The 20,787-nt window shown below is 43.7% G+C and overlaps 1 protein-coding gene across 5 annotated transcripts in view; it reads left to right on the top strand.

Moving 5' to 3' along the window:
- Window positions 1–20,787, top strand: part of ST3GAL3 (ST3 beta-galactoside alpha-2,3-sialyltransferase 3) — a 183,144-nt gene that overhangs the window by 46,706 nt on the left and 115,651 nt on the right. The window contains exons 1-2 of one of the 5 annotated variants that reach the window (XM_044383911.3): window positions 10,975–11,115; window positions 13,203–13,331. The exons of the other annotated variants lie outside the window; for them this stretch is intronic. Coding sequence (XP_044239846.2) covers window positions 13,256–13,331 — 76 coding nt within the window. The 5' untranslated portion in view covers window positions 10,975–11,115; window positions 13,203–13,255. Of the gene's footprint in view, window positions 1–10,974; window positions 11,116–13,202; window positions 13,332–20,787 lie in introns of those variants that run through there. 5 annotated transcript variants of the gene reach the window in all.

The following is a 20,787-nucleotide window of genomic DNA, read 5'->3' as shown; positions in this document are numbered from 1 at the left end:
TACGAGCAATTTTATGCCAGAAGTTTTGAGAGAGAACTTCTGGCCTGGTGGCTGGCCTTCAGTCCTCAGCTGGATGCGTAGCTGAACGAAGAGCGGGTTTAAAGCTTTTGGCGCAAGAAGGGAGGTGCAAACTCATGTTGACCTGTTGGGGCGGGACTGGGGACTAACTCCTAATGAAAGGGCATGTCTTGTTCAAAGACCACCTCGGTTGGAGGAAAAGCAGCAAGCCATCCTGGAAGCGAGAACAGTGATGAATTTCGTTGGACGGTTTTTGACTGACTGTCAATGCTAGAAACAAAGCATCTGATAAAATCTCTCCCTGCCTCTCATGGCTAAGAAGGGAGAAGAAATTATTCAGTTTAGCAAACATTGCCGAGTTCCCGCAGTATGCCTGAAACTTAGTCAAATGCCTGGCATATTAAATCAAATGAAGTCCGGGAAGAAGCGCTGCGCCCTGGTCCCGAGCAGGAAGTGCTCAAACTTCCCGTCGTGGTACACAGCGCCCTTCGTGTTCTGATCTCCGACCACCTTTGCAGCCTCGACTGCCATCTGCCTGAAGAACAAGGCTGGCGTCCCTCGAGTCTCGCCCCGCCTCCGCCGGCATCCGGTCCTCACTCCTCCTGTTGCCAAGTCCAGTGGGATTCCCTCTTCCCTCATCGGGGGTCAGCATCAGCTTCTCTCTCTGCCGTTCCCAGCCTCCACTCTCCCCTGGCTCCCTCCCTGTGGGCAATCAGCGTGCTTGCTTATTTACATGGACATAAAATATCCAAAATGAGTGCTTGAACGTGTCTGCTATAAACTGGCTGGTTTAGAAAACATGAATTAGAGACCCTTTTTCCATGTACTGTGAAATAGATTCTTGGAAATCATCATTTATGTTTAAATAAGTGAGACTGGGTCTTTTTGGAAACCACTTTTTTGATGCAGTAATCTCAGAATTAGACCAGAACTCGGGAGTTACAATTTTTCATAAAATTGTGTGTGTATGTGTGTTTGAGCCACGATAAAATACGGCTCATTTTAGAATGAACACCTATACTTCTATCATTCAGAGGCAATCCGACGTAATTTTTGTCTTATTTTTTTTCTGAACTGCTTCCTGTGTCCCAAACGTTTTTCCTTGTTGTGTATAATTAATCACATTGGTGTGTAGATATGGTTTTGTTTTTTTTTTAAGTTTTCACTTGTAGTCTGCTTCTCCCTCTCCCTCTGCCTCTCCCCCCAGCTTGTGTTCTCTCTCTCTCAAATAATCTTAAAAAAAGATTTTATTTATTTATTTGAGGGAGCACACAAGCATTGGGCAGAGAGAGAAGGACAGGGAGGAACAGACTCCCCGCTGAATGGGGAGCCTAATGCCTTGGGGTCACAGTCCTAGGACACTAAGGTCATGACCTGAGCCAAAGTCAGACACTTAACTGACTGGGCCACACAGGTGCCTCTAAATCACTTTATTAATGAATTTTTAAAAGATTTATTTATTTGAGAGAGAGAATGTATGCACACACGCACGTGCACACATGCGGGAGGTAGGGAGGGGCAGAGGAGGAGGGGGTTAGGGAGAGGGAGAGAATCTCCAGCAGACTCCCCCCCACTGAGTGTGGAGTCCACGTGGGGCTCGATCTCAGGACCCTGAGGTGATGACCTGAGCTAGAATCAGGAGCTGGAATCAGGAGTCGGAGGCTTAACCGACTGAGCCACTCAGGTACCCCGATGAATTTCTTCATGCGATTGGGAATGCTCTCAGGAGTAGGAACATGGAGTGAGGAAGGAAGAAGGGAAGGCTTTCGAGTAGTGTAACCACAGTGATTTCTCAATTACTTTAGTCTGTAGGCTCACATCTGACCCCCCCTTTTGGCTTCTGGTTGACATTCAACCTGTGAGGTTTCGTTTTTATTCTTTTCCCCCAAGGAGTGGCGAGATGCTGGCTCAACACTTCTTTGTCATCTCAGTCTTGTCTGACCGAGCTTACTACATGCTGTGGTCTCAGGGCTTCAGTTCTGACCCATCATGAATCCTTTTTATTTGTTTCACCTTAACTTTTTGCTTTGGAAAAATTACAAGGAAACCAGTAAAAAGTTGAAACCACAGTACAGTAAGCATCAGGATCCTTTCAACCAGATTTTCTAGTTAGCATTTTTATGTTTTGCCGTATTTGCTCTCTCTCTGTAGACAGACACGATTTTCTGTACTATTTGAAAGTTAAGTACAGAGTTTTTATTTTCAAGACTTCATTTTTCAGAGCAGTTTTAGTTTCATAGTAAAAATGAGGGGAAAGTACAGATATTTCCCATAAACCCTCTGCCCCCCTCCTATGCACAGCCGCCCCCACTATCAACACCCCCACCGTCCCCATTTATTAACAATTGATGAACCTACGTGGACGCCCAAAGCCCATTGTTTACAGTAGGGTTTACTCTTGGTGTCACACTGTGTGTGGCTTTGGATAAATGTATAATGACATGTATCCATTAGATTATTATACAGAGTAGTTTCACTGCCCTAAAAATCCTCTGTGCTCCACCTGTTCATCGCCCCCAGCCCCTACCCCACCCCCTGGCAAACACCGATCTGTTTACTGTCTCCATCGTTTTGCCTTTTCCAGAAATGTCGTGTAGTTGGAATCATACAGTGTGCAGCATACTCAGGCTGGCTGCTTTCACTAAGCTATATGCATTTAAGGCTCCTCCATGTCTTTTCATGACTTGATAGTGTATTTCTTTTAGCGCTTAATAGTATTCCATTGTCTGGATCTACCGCAGTTTCTGTATCTACTCAGCTACTAAAGGACATCTCGGTTGCTTCCAAGTTCTGGCAATCACGAATACAGCTGCTGTAAACATCTGTATGCAGGGTTTCTTTGTGGACATAAATTTTCAGTCCCTTTGGGTAAATACCAAAGAATATGATTGTTGGAGTGTATAGTAGAGTGTGTTCAGTGTTGTAAGAAACTGCCCAACTGTCTTCCGAAATGGCTGCACCACTTTGCGTTCCTGCTAGCAACGAACGAGACCTCCCGTCGCTCTCCATTCTTGCCAGTATTTGTGGTGGTGTCAGTGTCCTGGATTTTGGCCATTCTGATAGGTGTGTAGTGGTGTGTCACTGTTTTGATTTGCATTTCTCTGCTGGCACAGGATGTGGAACATCTTTTTTTTTTCTTGGAAGTTTTTATTTTATTTTATTTTATTCATTTTAATCAGGCTCCACACCCAACATGGGGCTTGAACTCACAACCCTGAGATCAGGGGTCACATGTTCTACCAACTGAGCCAGCCAGGTGCCCTGTGGAACATCTTTTTATATGTTTATTTGTCATCCGTATATCCTTTTTGGTGAGGAGTCTATTAAGTCTATTAACCCACTTTTTAATTGGGTTGTCTGTGTTCTTATTATTGAATTTTAAGAGTTCTTTGTATGTTTTGGATAATTGTCCTTTATCAGATTTGCCTTTTACAATTATTTTCTCCCAAACTGTGCTTGTCTTTTCATTCTCTTTATGGAGCAGAAGTTTTTCATTTTAATGAGGTCTAGTATAACAGTTCTTTCTTTCCTGAATCACGTCTTTGGTATTGTATCTAAAAAGTCACTGCCAAACCCAAGGTCATCTAGATTTCTCCTCTGTCTTCTAACACTGTTACAGTTTTCTGTTTTATACATAGGCCTGTGATCCACTTTGAGTTTTTTGAAAGGTCTCTACCTAGATTCACTTTTTTGGATGTGGATGTCCAGTTGTTCCAGCACCACTTGTTGAAAGGACTGCCTCTGCGCCATTGTATCGCCTTTGCTCCTTTGTCAGAGATCAGTTGACTGTATTTATGTGTCTATTTCTGGGCTCCCTGTGCTGTTCCACTGATGTATTTGTCTCTTCTTTGGCCAGTACTACACTGTCCTGATGACTATCGTGTGGTAGTAAGTGCTGAAGCCAGGAATGCCCGTCTCCCACCTTTGTTCTTCTGTGGTACCGCATTGCCTCTTCTGGGGCTTTTACCCCTCCGTAGGAACTTTAGAATCAGTTTGTCAGTATTCATAAAATAACTTGCTGGGATTTTGACTGGGATTGCTTTGAATCTAGAGCTCAAGTTTGGAAGAACTAACATCTTGGCAATATTTAGTCGTCTTACGGAATGTGGGACGTCTCTCCATTTTTTTAGTTCTTTGATTTCATTCATCAGAGATTACATTTTTCCTCGTATAGATCTTTGGGGGGGTACTAATGTAAATGGTATTGTCTTAAATTTCAAATTCCATTTGTTCAATGCTAGTTTATAGGAGTGATTGACTTTTGTATATTAACCTTGTATCTTGCACCCTTGTGAAAATTGCTTATTAGTACTAGGAGGTTTTTTTTGTCAGTTCTTTCAGATTTTCTGCATCAACCGTCATGTCATCTGTGAATAAAGACAGTTTTATGTCTTCCTTCCCTATCAGTGTATACCTTATTTCCTTTTTTTTCCCCTCATTGCATTAGCTTGGACTTCCAGTACAATGTTGAAAAGGAGTGGTGAGATGGGATATCCTTGCCTTGTTCCTGATCGTAGTGGGAAAACTTCTAGTTTCTCACCATTAAGTGATATTAGCAGTAGGTTGTTTGTAGCTATACTTTATCAAGTTCAGAAAGTTCTTTTCTTAGTTTACGGAGAGGGTTTATCATGACTGCGTGCTAGATTGTGTCAAATGCTTTTTCTGCATCTATGGATATGATCTTGTGCTCTTTCTTCTTTATCAGCCTGTTGATGTATTACATTAATTGATTTTCAAAAACCAAATCAACCTTGTGTACCTGGGATAAATCCCACTTGGTTGTGGTATATAATTCTTTTAATACATTGCTGGATTCAATTTTCTGATATTTTGTTGAGGACTTTTATGTCTACGTTCATGAGCGGTATTGGTTTTCTTTGCTTGTAATGTCTTTGTCCTATTTTGGTATTAGGGTGATGCCAGCTTTTTAGAATGAGTGAGGAAGCATTCCCTCTGCTTCTCGCTTCTGGAAGATACAGTAGAGAATTGGTTTAGTGTCTTCCTTAAGTGTTTGGTAGAATTCACCAGTGAACCCATCTGGGCCTGGTGCCTTCTGTTTTGGCAGGTTATTAATTATTTATTCAATTTCTTTAACAGATACAGGCCTGTTCAGATTGTTGATTTCTTCTTGTGTGAGTTTTGGCATATTGTGTCTCCAAGGAATCAGTCCATCTGATCTAGGTTATCAGATTTGTGGGCCTGGAGTTGTTCATAGTATTCCCTTATTTGAAAGTAAGGTGCAGAGTTTTTAATACTTTTTCTTAAATATCTCATCTTGCATTTCCTAAAAACAAGGATATTTAAGCATCCAACTTTGATCTCAGGGTTGTGAGATCAAGCCCCATGTCGGGCTCCACACTGGGTATGGAGCCTGCTTAAGATTCTTTCTCCCTCTGCCTCTACCCCTCCCCCCTGAACAAACAAACAAACAAACAAACCCCAAAACCAAAAATATTCTCCACAGTACCATTATCACACTAAGGAAATTGACTTATTAATTACCCTATTAACTTCTTTTTTCTTTTTTAAGATTTTATTTATTCGAGAGAGAGAGAGAGCACATGAGCGGGCTTAGGGGCAGAGGAAGAGGAAGAAGCAGACTCTGCTGAGTGGGAAACCCAATGCAGGGCTTGATCACAGGGCCCTGAGATCACGACCTGAGCTGAAAGCAGACACTTAACCAACTGAACCACCTAGGCACCCCTCATATTAATTTCTTAATAATTAACTTAGTAATCACAAGGGGGAAAAAGTGGTCTGAGGGTCACTACCTTAACCAGATGATCAAATTTAACATCACCAATATGATCGTCTGACATTATATGCCTTCTAATGTGCTGCAGAAGTAAATAGCCATCATCTGCCAAAAATGTTTAACCTGAATCTAATATTGAGGACATAATCAGACAAATCCAACATGTAGGACATGCTGCAAGTCAGCTGACTGGGACTCTTCAGAAAAAAAAGTCAGTGACACGCGTGAACAAAAATGGAGGAGGTGGGCTGTTCCTGACGAAGAGAGGTTAGGGAACAAAATAGCCATATGCAATGGGTGAACTTTAATTGGAACCCAGATGTGAGAAGAAAGGCCATAAAAGACACTTGAGGGGGCAGTTGGTTAAATCTTAATATGTACTCAATATGATGACAGTGAGTCCTTGTTACCATGTAACACTGTTAAAAGATGTGGTGATTCCGGTTCTAACTTGGTTTTTTCTTTTGGTATTTTTATTCTTGTTTCACTGAGCAAATGGGACTATAGCTTATAATATATTTTAATAAGAATCAAAGCTGTTTTCTGTGCCATTCCCTTGTGGAGAGTTTTGCAGTGAATGTTTCCAGAAGACTGCACCTTGCTATAAGTGCAGATATGGGCCACTGAGTGACCTCCTCCCTCTGGCAGATTCAGGACCTTTGCGTTGCTGACCGTGAACTGGACTTTTTAGGTTAGGGGCCAGAGACAGGACTAGAGTAGGAAAGCCCTGCATGAAGGCGTACATTATTCCTCTCTCTCTCTGAGGGAGATGGAACCAAGCATCCTGTGGATGTCCTAAAACTTGTAAAAATCTGCAGTTACTCTATTACAGTTTTCAACCCTTTCTATTATTTATTTATTAAAAGATACTATCTATTTACTTGACAGAGAGAAGGAGCACAAGCAGGGGGAATAGCAGGCAGAGGGAGAGGGAGAAGCAGGCTCCCCGCAGAGCAGGGATCCCCATGTGGGACTCGATCCCAGGACCCCGGGATCATGACCTGAGCCAAAGGCAGCTGCTTAACTGACTGAGCCACCCAGGTGCCCCTCCACCCTTTCTTTTATAGAGAAAAAGGACATGGTAGGATTTTTGTTTCCTAACGATGACCTGTTTCCAGGTCCCTTGCCACATCTTTTGTTCATTCATTTTTTTTTTTTTTAAAGATTTTATTTATTTATTCGACAGGATAGAGACAGCCAGCGAGAGAGGGAACACAAGCAGGGGGAGTGGGAGAGGAGGAAGCAGGCTCACAGCGGAGGAGCCTGATGTGGGGCTCGATCCCATAACGCCAGGATCACACCCTGAGCCGAAGGCAGACGCTTAACCGCTGTGCCACCCAGGCGCCCCTGTTCATTCATTTTTTAATTTATCGTTCTATAAATATTTATTGTCTGCTGTGTGCCAGGTACTGTGCTAAGTGAAAAGTATTGTGAATAAGAGGATACATGTCACCGGGAGTGTTTTTGTCTGGGTGGGGAAACGAGCAGTAACACAGTCAGTACTCAGTTAATCTGTAGTAGGGGCTGCAGAGGAAAGGTAGCGGGGCTCTGGCAGGGAGTGATAGGAAGACCGTCCCGGCCTGCACGTTAGCTCAGAGTATAGCTCTAAAGATGTCCGCCCCTCCACCTCCGTCCTCTGCCTCTGGTGCTCCCACTCCCCGTCTGCCTGATTCCCTTACCTTCTCTTCCCGAGTTTTGGAGTGAGAACTGGCTTGAGTATCCTTGAGTACTTTGGATATCAGTTTACAAAGCTAGTTCATTACCGTGCTGAATTTAAAGACACATTCTTCTCTAATACCAGATTCTGCCTATTTTTCAAGAGAAGCTGGAAATCTAGATTTTTATGTGAAATCTCCTGACTCATAAATATTAACAAATTCAAAAATTTTCATACACTTTGCGGGCTAAACGTAACACATCTGAGAGCCTCCAGTTTGCGGTATCTGCTTGAGGGGACAGAAGTTCAGGTATAGGAGGGTTCTGAGTCAAAAAATTAGGCAAAATTCCCTTCTTCTTGTCTAGTCCTAAATAAAAAAAAGTTGCTAAATAAGAGATTCAGAATACTAAGGAAAGAAACCAAAAGAGGGTTTTAAAAACCAGGTCCTTTTTATGTTTTCCTCAGTATAATAATTAAGTAATAAATAATGATTACCGTCACTGATTTCTTAGCCTCTGCTGAGGTTTCTTTCTTGCTCTCATTAAAAAGAAAAAAAAAACCCCAAATCCGAACAGTAAAGTTCAGAGGAGCAGACAGAAGAGATGTGTCCGTGTTTCCCTGGAGGGAACGTGATATGCCTTCCACTCTCCTCCCCCTTTTCTTTAGGTAGCAGCTTTCTTGAAATATAATTTACATATGATACAGCCCACCCTTTGGAAGTATACAGTCAAATGGTTTTTAATGTATTCAGAGTGTGCACACTTCACTACCCTGAATTTTCGAGCATTTTCATTATTTTAGAAAGAAGCCCTGTACCCATATGCAGTCACGCTCCACTTTCCCCCAACCTCTCCTCGCCCTAGGCAGCCGCTAATCTACTTTCTATCACAATAGATTTGCCTATTTGGGGCATTTCATATAAATGGAATCATACAGTATGTGGTCTTTTGTGACCGGCTTTCACTTTGTATAATGTTTCCAGATTCATCCATGTTGAAGCATGTAACAGTCCTTCCTTTTTACGGTGAGATGACCCTCCGTGATACGGATATTCCACGTTTTGTTTATCCACTTACCGGTTGGCGGACATTTAGGTCGCTTCCGGTTTATGGCTATTGTGAATAATACTGCTGTGAACATTGATGTTTGGGTTTTTGTGTGGACATTAAATTCTCTTGGTAGGTAGACACCTAGCAGTAGAATTGCTGAGTCATACGGTAACTCTGTATTCAACCCACTGAGGGGGCCCCCAGCTGACTCAGTCGGAAGAACTGGGGACTCTTGATCTCAGGGGTCGTGAGTTCAAGCCCCACGTTGGGTGTAGAGATTACTTAAATAAATAAATAAAAAATTTAAAAAAAATAACCCACCGAGGAAATCCCAGACTCTTTTTCCACAGCTACTTCACCAGTTTACATTCTCACCCATGATGTATTCCATTTCTCCTCTGCCTTCTCCTCTTTTTTTTTTTTTTTTAAAGATTTTATTTATTTATTTGACAGAGATAGAGACAGCCAGCGAGAGAGGAAACAGAAGCGGGGGGAGTGGGAGAGGAAGAAGCAGGCTCCTAGCAGAGGAGCCTGATGTGGGGCTCGATCCCATAACGCCGGGATCACGCCCTGAGCCGAAGGCAGACGCTTAACCGCTGTGCCACCCAGGCGCCCCTGCCTTCTACTCTTAGTACCGAAGATGAACGATAGTGATGGCAAGCAGTTAATAGCTTTTCATTTCTCGGCTGGGGTACTGTGCAGTGCGTAGCCTCCCTTTTTAAGTAGGAATTTTACGAAGTCGTAGATAAAATTTCTCATGACAAAATACAAACATTTTGTTGAGCAACCTTTTACTTTCTCCCCTCCCTTTGCCTTAACTGAGTTGTCACTGGAGGACAGAACGGCACCATTTACTTATTTACTTATTTATTTATTTGACAGAGAAAGAGAGAGCACAAGCAGGGGGAATAGCAGGCAGAGGGAAAGGGAGAAACAGGCTCCCCACAGAGCAGGGGGAGCCTGATGTGGGACTCGATCCCAGGACCCCAGGATCATGACCTGAGCCGAAGACAGACGCTTCACCTACTGAGCCACTCAGGCACCCAAGATTATTTTTTTAAATAATCTCCACACCCAGCTTGGGACTTGAGCTCATGATTCCAAGAACAAGAGTCACACACTCCACCCACTGAGCCAACCAGGCATCCCAAGTACTATACTCCTTTTTTTTTTTTTTAAGATTTATTTATTTATTATTTGAGAGAGAGAGAATTTCAAGCAGACTCCCTGCTGAGCAGGGAGCCTGACTTGGGGCTCTATCCCATGACCCTGAGATCATGACCTGAGCTGGAATCAAAGATAGATACTCACCCAGCTGAGCCACCCAGGTGCTCCAGTACTCTACTCTTTTAGTGACAGCCTACCAAGACACCCTTTTTTCCAGATGAAGAACAAAATGTCATATGGCAAATGACTGAAGAGTCTCATCCTGTCCGAGGGTCTCTAGCACATGTGAATAATGCAGGCCCTGTTCTCACAGAGATGTATGTCTTTTTTTATTTGGATTTTTAAAAAGTTATATTGGATTTTATTTTTATTTTATTTTTTTAAGGATTTTATTTATTTATGTGACAGAGAGAGAGCCCGCCAGTGAGAGAGGGAACACAAGCAGGGGGAGTGGGAGAGGAAGAAGCAGGCTTCCAGCAGAGGAGCCTGACGCAGGGCTCGATCCCAGAACGCCGGGATCACGCCCTGAGCTGAAGGCAGACGCTTAACGACTGAGCCACCCAGGCGCCCCAGTTATATTGGATTTTAAAGCAAATCCTAGACATCTTGTCATTTTACCCATAAATACTTCAGTGTATATCTCTAAGAGAACTTTTTAAAAATAGAGCCATCATGTTATTACCTCATATTAACCTAATTCCTTCATATCTTCTAATACCTAATCCATATTCAAATGTCTCTAATTATCTTAGGGATGCCTTTTCATAGTTGGGTATTTTTTTTTTTTAATCTGGGTTCAAACAAGGTCCACACATTTGGTTGTTTGTCTTTTAATTATCTTTTATTCTAAACTAATTATTTTTGATAGATCATATTTGGATAAATAACCACAAAACAACATAAGACAGTATCTAGTAAGGCATTAAGTAGGATGTGGTCGAATGAGTCACCTGGGTTTCTAATAGACTCTTCATTGGCTCTGTTGGTCGATATATGACAACTAGGTCAGAGAACCACATCAACTGGCTTTAAAGCCCCATTCCTACCACTGTAGGCTATGTCATCCTGTGCAAGTTAATTTGGTGTTTGTTCTTAGCGAAGTTATACATGTGCATAGTTTAGAAAAACAATTCTACAAGGCTTGTTACCAACAAAAATGAACAAGAATAAAAGTACTCCCCTGTTTCCACAACTACTTGATTTCCTACCTCTAGGAGGCATCCAGTTTCAACTCTTCTAAGTAATTTGTTTGGTGTTTCCCTCCAGATCTCTAAATAACATATTGTCAGTTGTTAATATTTCTGTTTCAGGTATTACCTGTTGACTTTGCACAGTGGGAGGTGAGGATTTAGTACTCTGTCACACTCACAGCTTCTTCACCACCGATGGGAAGTCCATCCTCCCATCCTTCTGATACAGTTACGTCAGTGTTCAGTCCGTATACTATGACCATGGAAATGCTATCGTAGGTAACGAGATATACTGTTTTTTCACTGCACATTCTGTTTTTCCTGAAGTCAATTAACAGTCTTGCCTTTTGTTTTGCTTAGTTTTCTGTGTATTTATCACTAATTCAGTCCTAAACTCTTCCTCAGCTGTATGAATCTGTTCTCCAAATGATCAGACACATTAGGTGGTCTCTCAGTTTCATTTTCTTTTTTTTTTCTTTTTTAAGATTTTATTTATTTATGTGACAGAGAGAGACAGCCAGCGCGAGAGGGAACACAGCAGGGGAGTGGGAGAGGAGAAGCAGGCTCCCAGCGGAGGAGCCCGATGTGGGACTTGATCCTGGAACGCCGGGATCACGCCCTGAGCCGAAGGCAGATGCTTAACGACTGTGTTACCCAGGCGCCCCTCAGTTTCATTTTCTTGAATAAAATCTCTCTCGGAGCCTTCTGACAGGCACTGTTCTGGACTGTTTGCTCTTCATGCCTGCTGCTGGGCTATGTGGTCTTGGAGTCCCCCTCACTGTCATCCTCTTCTGGTATATCTTGTTTCCTGAATCCCATGTTTTCGTTGTTGTTTTCATTTTCTTCTTCATTTAGTGGAACTCATCCTCTAATAATTGCCTGAGAAAGAATGCGTGAGGTACATTTTTGAGACCTTGCCTTTATGGAAGTGTCTTTCTTCTAAACTCGTACTTAATTGATAGTCATGCTGGGTATAGAATTCTTGGTTAGAACTTATTTTCCCTCAGGGGCACCTGTGTGGCTCAGTTGGTTAAGCATCTGACTTCGGCTCAGATCATGATCGCGGGGTCCTGGGATTGAGCCCCATGTTGGACTCTGCACTCAGTGGGGAGTCTGCTCGACCCCTCTCCCTGTCCTTCTCCCTCTCTCCCTCCCCTTGCTCATGCTCGCTCTTTCAAATAAATAAGTAAAATCTAAAAAAAATATATTTTTCCTCAGTATTTTGAAGATATTGCCCCACTGCATTCTAGGCTTTCAGTATTCCTGTTGAGGGGTCTTATGCCATTCTGATTTATTTATTATTTGCATAAAACCTGTTATTCTCTCTGGAAATTTGAGTGTTCTGAAATTTCATGATGCTGTGCCTTAGTGAAGGGTTATTTTCATACTGTGCTGTACTCTCAGATGTCCCTTCAAGCTAAAAAAAAAACCTCAAGCCCTTTAATTGTGGAGAAATTTTATTGAATTATTTCTTCCAATATTTTCTCCCTTCCATTTTTTTTATACTTTCACTTCCTAGAATGCCTATATTCAGATGTCATGTCTCCTAAACTGGTCCTCTAATTTATTTTATTTTATTTTATTTTTAAAAGATTTTGTTTATTTATTTGACAGAGACAGCGAGAGAGGGAACACAAGCAAGGGGAGTGTGAGAGGGAGAAGCAGGCTTCCTGTGGAGCAGGGAGCCCGATGTGGGGCTCAGTCCCAGAACCCTGGGATCATTACCTGAGCTGAAGACAGATGCTTAACGGCTGAGCCACCCAGGCACCTCTGGTCCTTTAATTTAAAAAGAAGTTTTTTCTTGCCTGTTTTCCATCTGTCTTTTGCTCTACATTCTGAGAGATTTCCTCAACTTATTTTCCAATCTTTTTCATTTCTTCTATCCTGCTTTAATTTTCAAGAGTTATTATTTTCTTTTTATTCACTAAATGTATATTTTTTTAAGATTTTATTTATTTGACAGAGAGAGACACAGCAAGAGAGGGAACACAAGCAGGGGGAGTGGGAAGAGGAAGAAGCCGGCTCCCAGCTCAGCAGGGAGCCCAATGCGGGGCTCGATCCTGGGACCCTGGGATCATGACCTGAGCCGAAGGCAGATGCTTAACGACTGAGCCACCCAGACGTCCTTAAATGTACCTTTTTGAAAAATTGACATGTTTTACTTGTTTCATGAAGTGTCTTCTCTCTGAGGATCTTAATGTCTTTTTTCACCTAAGTTTTCATCTTGTGTATTTTCTGTTTTTCCACATTGCATTTATTTTCCAGTTGTTTTGGTTTCTGTCTTTATGTTGGATTCTTTCTTTCTTTCTTTCTTTCTTTCTTTCTTTCTTTCTTTCTTTCTAAGATTTCATTTATTTATTTGACAGAGAAAGAGCACAAGCAGGGGGAGCGGCAGGCTCCCCCATGAGCAAGGAGCCCGATGCAGGACTCGATCCCAGGACCCTGGAATCATGACCTGATTGGAAGGCAGATGCTCAGTGGACTGTGCCACCCAGGTGCCCCTGGATCCTTTTTTCTAATGCCTTGTGATCTCAGCCCATACTTGAGTGTGGTGTCTTGTTTTTAGTACTGTTTGCTCTCCGACTTCAGTGGTACCTGGGGCGCTCAGCAGTTGAGCCTTCGGGGAGTTCCGTGGGATAGTTCAGGTTATATGTCTGCCCTCCCCACTACTAGTATAGGAGTTAGCTTTGTGGGAGGTTTGCTGAGCCAGTTCCTCTCGTGTATTTGCTTTCCAGCTTCAAAACTCTTGCTCTGGTGTCTCGCCTCTTGTTTTCTTGGTCTGTGCGTCCTTCTGCTTTGCGACAATCTTGTGTGTCCCTTAGAGGGCTTCGGAAGGGGGTGCAGGTATGGGTGTGTGCCCTTTAACTCAGAGGGCAGCAAACTGTAGTTCTTGCACCGAATCCAGCCCTTTTCTCTTTGGAGGGCCTAGGACTCAAGCTTCCCTGTGTTCCTGCAGTTCCAGAGCTCATCCGACGCCTCACTCAGTTTCGGCACATGCCTCGTTCTGCTGCTTCTGTTGCCCACGTGGGTGTGTAAGCAGTGCCAGCCTCCTTCCCTTCCCCCCCTCCGAGAGGGCAGTGCGTAGTGGAATTCCAGCGACTCCCAGACTGCCTGGTCTCCCTGTGGGTGCTGATGCCCCAGGGGGTGGCCTGCCCCTGATCCCCAGCCAAGTGCCTTTTGTCTCCTGGATGATATAGCACTTTCTTTCTCAATTTCATGGTGACTCACTTTTTAAAAATAGTGTTTGATGTGTCAAAGCCTTTTTTGAAAGTCCAAACAGATTGTATTGACGAGTTCCCCTTTAGTCACATGCATTTTTACCTCCTGAAAGAAACTCTAATATATTAATTAGGTATGATTTTAGCTTCCTGAAACCACACACCCCTCACTTTCAATGCTTCAGTGCCTCTCCTAAGCTGTTCCCACCCTACCAGCACAGCCTGTCCTATAAGGTCAAACCAGCTCAAACGCTATCACCTCCGTGCCTTACTAGGTTCTCCCAGCAAAAACTCTCCCTCTTGCCTCTGAACTCCTGTAGCAACTTCTCTATATTCTCCTCGTGATGGTTGGTTCGTAAACTCTTCCATGTCAGGGACCATGGCTAATCTTTTCCTGCAGTCTCTTGAGCTTAGTAAGAACCCTATTATATAGGTTTGATAAGTTAAATTAATGAAATAAACCTAAGAAACTTCTTAAAATAAGTCTACTCTATCTATTATATTGATTCACAGCTGAGTCTGCCATCTGCTCGTTGTACAGAAACGATTCCCACTGGGGTTACAGATGTCTTCCCAGTGAATAATTCTGTATCTTTTTCATCCCTCACTTTCTTCCACCTCTCGCCGCATTTCAATATTCCTTCTTGTAACCAGTTCTCACCTCCTCTGGCTCCCTCTGTCCTGCCACTCTTGTCTCTTTAATTATTTCACTGATATCTCTTCCATATACCATATTCCCCTAAATTAATGGCTGTGTTTTATTTTCTGCCCTCAGACCTTTTTTCTCTGTATCTTCAGAAATCTCATTTACTCTGGTTTTGTTTGTTTGGGTTGGGGGAGAGAGGGGAGAAATTGAGGAGCTAAGACTAGGAGTTAGAACCCTCCCCCCAGGATCTAGGCAATGGAGACTCTAGAACAAGAAACAGCCATGTGGCCATCAAAGTATCAGTTCTGCGAACAGACCAATAAACCCCTACGGTTGAGGCTCTTCTGTAAAGCTAGATTAGAGGACACATCTTAGGCCCAAGGTCCAAGCAGGGCCTTCTGCTTCTCCTGAGACTCAGGCCCTGTGGGGTGAGTTGTGCTTGGAGCAGGTCCAGCCTGGTGTCAGATCCGCACGTTACACCCAGTCATTGGGAAGGCAGAGAGAGCTCCAGGGTATCAAAGGGTGAGGACTGGAAGGTAGAGGAAGTGAGCCCACTCACACTACAGATGGCTCTGTGATAGCAAGAGACACAAAAAGGAGAATCTCAGTTATAGCGGAAGCCTCAAAGGAACCGAGGAAAAGCTGAACCCTGAGGTCTGGCGGAAAGGTGATCTGCTATATAGTCGAATGCCACAGACACGGGCACTGGAAGAACATTCTGGATTTAAGACACTCTTTAAGGTGTCTTGTTGCTCTCAGTGGCAGGGTTGTGGCTTTCACTCTGATCTCTGCCTCCAAGGTGGGCCCTAGGGCCCAGCATCAAGGCTGGCCAGTGGCCTCCCAGTCTTTGGTCTTTGTCTGCTTGTGTCTCCCCAACTCTCTGTGCTTCCCAGTCAGGTCTCCCAAAGGTGACTAGGTAGACTCTGTCTGCCTCATAGATGGATGGTGATCAGTCTGTGCACTGCCCACCCCTGGGTCAGGTACCCACTGTGGTCCAGTGGTCAGGGGCCAGAGGAGAGGGAGGGTCATGGGGTTGAGATGAAGGCCACTCCCAGTCAAGCAGCAGTCACCATCTAGTTGCCCAAGCCCCAAATGTAGATACAGTCCTCCTCCTCCCTCATCTCTCACTCTTGTCCCACCAGTCACTCGTCCTGTAAAGTTTCCCTTTTGAACATCTCTACCATGCATCCTTTTTCTCTTCCTGTTGCCACTGCCTCGGTTCAGGCTGCTGTGTCCTCTCCTCTGGGATGAGTGTTCTCCTCCTTGTCGATCTCCCTGCCTTCAGTCTCCCTGCCCTAATCTGTCTTTTACTCCTTTGCCAGAGTAGTCAATTTCGTTCCCACATAGCAGTCAAAATTTATATTTAAAAAATAAATCAGATCATGTTACTCCCCGGGTTGAAGCTATTGAAATACAATCAGACTCTTTCTCTGGCCTCCTACATAGGGCCTCCCAGGGATCTGGTTCCTGGCTTCCTCTCTGACCTCATTTCCCGCCCTCCTTGTGTTTTCGGTGCTCTGCGTTCCCCCAACACTGGCCTTCTCTCTGGTCCTTAAATGTACTAAGATTGCTCTACTTGCTTTTCCTTTGGCCTGGAGCTCTTTTTTCTCCCCCTTCATCTTCTCTTTGCTGGCTCCTGTCTTCAGGTCTCAGCCCACATGTCACCTCCTCAGAGAAGCTTTCCCGAAATGTCCCATCTCGTACGGCCTGTGCCTCACCCTTGGTCATTGTCACATCATTGAACATTCATGTCATTGAACATCCTGTCACCACATTGAACATTGACCACTCACCACTGTCCAAAATTGTTTTGTTCATTTGTTTACTGATTTTTTTCGTCTCCCTGCCTAAAACATAAATTCCTCGAGAAAAGGAACAGTCTTGTTCCTTCTTACTGTTGTAACCCTAAGTCTGGTGTGTTGGAGCTGCTTAATAAATGTCTGTTAAATTAACAGACGGTGAGATATCTCCCTCATTACTCTAATTTCCATCCCTCTGTGTTATGCTTAGCTTTTTACCCCCAACTGTATCGAGACATAACTGACAGCACTGTGTAAGTGTAAGGTGTACAGTGCGATGATTTGATACTCATCTGTCTTCGTGAGATGATCACCACAATAAAGCAAGTCCACACGTTCATCGGCTCACCTGGTTACCTTTGTGTGCGCGCGCGTGCGGTGAGAACCTTCACGATCTGCTCTCTTAGCAAATATCAAGTGTATAGTACAGGACTGTCAGCTCGTGTTTGCTTGGCTTTCTGTGTATTTTTATTTTGCCTGCTTGCAAGCTACTTGAAGGGACAGGTTTTTTATTCATGCTTCCATCTCTGGGACTTACACGTGGTGGATAGCAGAAGATAGTGTTGAGTGTGTGCTGTGACTACTGCCCTGTACCCAAATATGCAGCTTGCTCACAAAATTTGAGCTTTGGAAGCCCCTCCAGTGGTTGGAAAGACTGAGCCCCATTCTTCCTACTCCTTTTATCCGCTTCAAAAACCAGACACAGGAAACATCTGACCATAATAAAAGATTTCCAGTAAATTCTAGGTTTCCTCCTTGAACAAAGTCGTGCACAGCAATGCTCTGTTGTACCTTGGTCTGGAATTCTGTTTGGTCACTTGTGTAGCACAACCACATGGCTGCCTCTGGCCTGGGAGCCAGGAACAGCTGGAGCCTGGGCTGCTTGAAATAAAAATGACACATTTGTTAGCTGGACAGGGACAAGTCTGGATATTCTTGCTCCGTTTCTTGCAAACAAACCTCTTGATTTGTTGAATACCGCGTTTTCGCTTTAGCTGTCACCATGGTTTATGGCTAAAATGATCTTAACATCCTTTAGAATAAACACAAATAACGAATGACCAAGCTGATTCTCAAGTCTGTGCCTTTAATGCTCAAAGCAAAAATCCATCAAAACTTAGGCAAAACATGAATGTGTCACTAACTTCTTCCTGAAATTTCTACCCTGTCACTCGCATCTTCCGCAGTACGGACGCATGCTCTTGGGAGCTGTCCGCCACCCCCTGGAAGTAATCTCTGCGAAAGTGCTGACTTTTTTTTTTCCAGTAAGACTCTCATCTCCCTCCTGCTTACTCTTTGCATACGCTTATCCACTTTATTTTTATTTTAGGTGCCAGTTAACTTGTCCGTCTCCCTTGGCTGCAAGACAGAGACTGGCTCTTAATCAGCTCCGCGTCTCTAGTTTCTGGCACAGGGCCTGGCACATAATCGGCATTTGACAATATTTGGCAGAGGGTGGGGGGTGGGGAGAGGGAAGATAAAAAGAATAATAATTTTAAAAAGCCCAGTCTATTCGGGAATTGATGTAGCTGAGATATATTTAAATGGTGTGAAATAAAAGGATGACCTCAGTAACTACAGGAAAAAGCTGAACAGCTTTTTGGCACATACAGTGAGAAATGAAGACAGTCAAGAGCCTTCCATCCTTTTGCATTGGTACCAGGGAGTTAGAGGTTAAAATCCTGCGGTGGATTAGAGAGTTCTTTTTTTTTTTTTTTTTTTTGGTTTTTTTTTTTATTCTGATGATATAAGTAATACACGTTCCCGTACAAATTTTGCAAAAACACAGAGTAGAAACATTACCTATAATTCTTTCACCCAGAGACGGCCACTGTTAGCATTTCATCTCACTGCTTTGAAGCTCAGTTAAGTTTTAGTTAGTCTTTTACTTAAGTTTTAAGCCTTTCTTCTTGGTTTATATGGAAAAGTTTAGAAGAGATTATTTCAGGACTGCTTGAGAGTACAAAGAAGGTGGATTGCAGTTGGGACTGTACTTGTCAACTGCAACAAAAATTTGAGATGCTGTTTTTATTGTTGCTCATGTGGGCAGTCAGCTCCTCAGGAAGCTGGTCCTAATCTCCTCCAGGTGGCTGCAGCCTCTAACCTAGAAGCTTCAAGGCCACTTTTCTTATTCCCCTTATGCTGATTTGTGCACATGCTTTTGTCTTCCTAGGAGGAGGCTACACTTGAACCCCTGAAGCTTCACGGTCGAGGGGCAGTTAGGTTGACTTAAAACCGAATGAGAATCTGTATGCAGAATGGATTTTTCCCCCTAGCTTGTGAAATACCACTTAGATCACATCACCTTTGAAAGCAAGCAAGGACATTTACTGGTTTATTCCTTTGTTTAAGAAACATATTGACCACTTTCTGTGTGTCAGTCACTGAGCAAGGCACGAATACACGTTTCTTGTTCTCAGGGAACTTGAAATGCTTAATAAGAGAAAAAGAAGTAACCAGGGATTATAATAAATGACGTAATAATAGTATAGTGATGTCCCAAAGAAGGGGGGGAGCAGAGCTGACTAGAGAAGGCATCAAGGAGAGGGGATGATTGGGGCCCGTGGGTGGCTCAGTTGGCTAAGCATCCTGACTCTTGATCTCAGCTCAGGTCTTGATCTCAGGGTCATGAGTTCAAGCCCCGAGTTGGGCTCCACACTGGGTGTGGAGCCTACTTTCAATAAAGAAAAAAGAAGAGGGGATGATTGAGTGGAATCTTAATGGAAAAGTGGGAGATTTTTTGCATGCAAATAGGCAGTGAGCACAGTATGTCCGATGAGTGAAGACACGCTGGTGTATACCTCTGGGGAAATAGAGGTAGTTTGGCCCACCTGGAACGTGAGATATATTAAAAATGGCAAATGAGGGGAAAATGAGGGAATGCCATAGCTTGAACTCTATCTTACAGGCTGCGAGAAGCCTCTGAAGGGTTTTAATCAAGAGCAAAGCCACAGTGAGGTGTACTTTTCGGAAACATCGTCAGTGGCATAAAGGATGATGGAAGTGGGCCACGTTGGAGGCAGGGGTGTGGTTAGGGGTATAGAACAGCCCCAGCGAAAGTGGGTAGGCAGTTGTCCAGAAAGGCAAATTTATAGAGACAGTAAGTGAATCAGTGGTTGCCTGGGGCTGGAGGTGGGAACGGGGCGGGACTGTAACTAGCTTGCGGGGTCTGTTCAGAGTGATGGAAGTGTGGGAAACCGCATGTGGTGATGGTTGCACAGCTCTGTAAATTCTCTAAAAAAATCACTGAGTGGTACATTGAAAGCGAGTGAATTTTATAGTATGTAAATTATACCTCAATAAAACTGCTTTAAAAAAGAGAAATAAGGGGTTCTCTTCTGGAAGGGCAGTAGCATTGAGAGAAGACAGATGTGTGAAATGTTGGTAAAGAAGTAGAATTTGTAAGAGACATTGGTTTTGTCTCCCAGAGGTCGGCTGGTCACCTGTCGCATCAGCCAAGTGTCCTCCTTGTGCTTCTGCGTTTCTGTAAAAAGACATCAACCCTGTCATCTGCTGTGGTCCGTTCCTTTCTCCAGGCACTGTTACTCCTCTGCGGGTGGTGGAGCAGGGGGTCAAGCAGGTATAGGGTCTGTCTTTATGGAGCTGATAGCCCAGCAGTGGGGACAGATGCTACTTACAGTTAAGATAACTATTGTGTTTCAACCTGAGATCCGAAGGATAATGCGGGGCTGGGAGTGGGGCTGTAGACCCTGGTCCTGTATGCATCCAGCTGGCTTTCCTTGGTGGTGAGTGAGCCTTTTGAGTCTGAGGTCTCCAGGGTTGTCTTAGGCCTTAAATTACCTTGGTGTTCCTTATAACTGCTTTCATTGAACTATACATTGGCTTTATGCCACCGTTTTGACCAGCTCGTGTTGGAAGACATAGCCATGCAAGATTGATACTCACTCTAGAAATGCCCTGGGAGGTGCAGTCTTCAACGTCATACAGCGTCCCCTTGTATTATTAGGACCCACAAGAGAGATTTCCTCCTGATGACTGTTGAGTATTTGCTTTTATATTTTGGTCTTTTTGTCACTCTGAAGCACCCCGCTCCATCGCGCTTCAGGTCTCCACACACGGCGTTCTCTCTGCCTGGAATGCCTCATTCCATTCTTGTTAGGTTTAACCCCTGCTTACCTTCAGCTGTTAGTTCAGGTGTCACTTACTCAGGGAAGCCTTCCCTAACCAACACCCACTCCCCTTCCTAACTAGGTCTGGTTCTTTTGTTTTTATTTTATTTTTTAAGTAGGCTACACACCCAGCACGGAGTCCAGTGCGGGGCTCGAAC

Source organism: Ursus arctos, unplaced genomic scaffold (genome assembly GCF_023065955.2).
Source record: "Ursus arctos isolate Adak ecotype North America unplaced genomic scaffold, UrsArc2.0 scaffold_12, whole genome shotgun sequence".
Taxonomy (NCBI): Eukaryota; Metazoa; Chordata; class Mammalia; order Carnivora; family Ursidae; genus Ursus; species Ursus arctos.
Note: the sequence above shows the minus strand (reverse complement) of the source record. Positions and strands in the feature narration are given on the sequence as shown.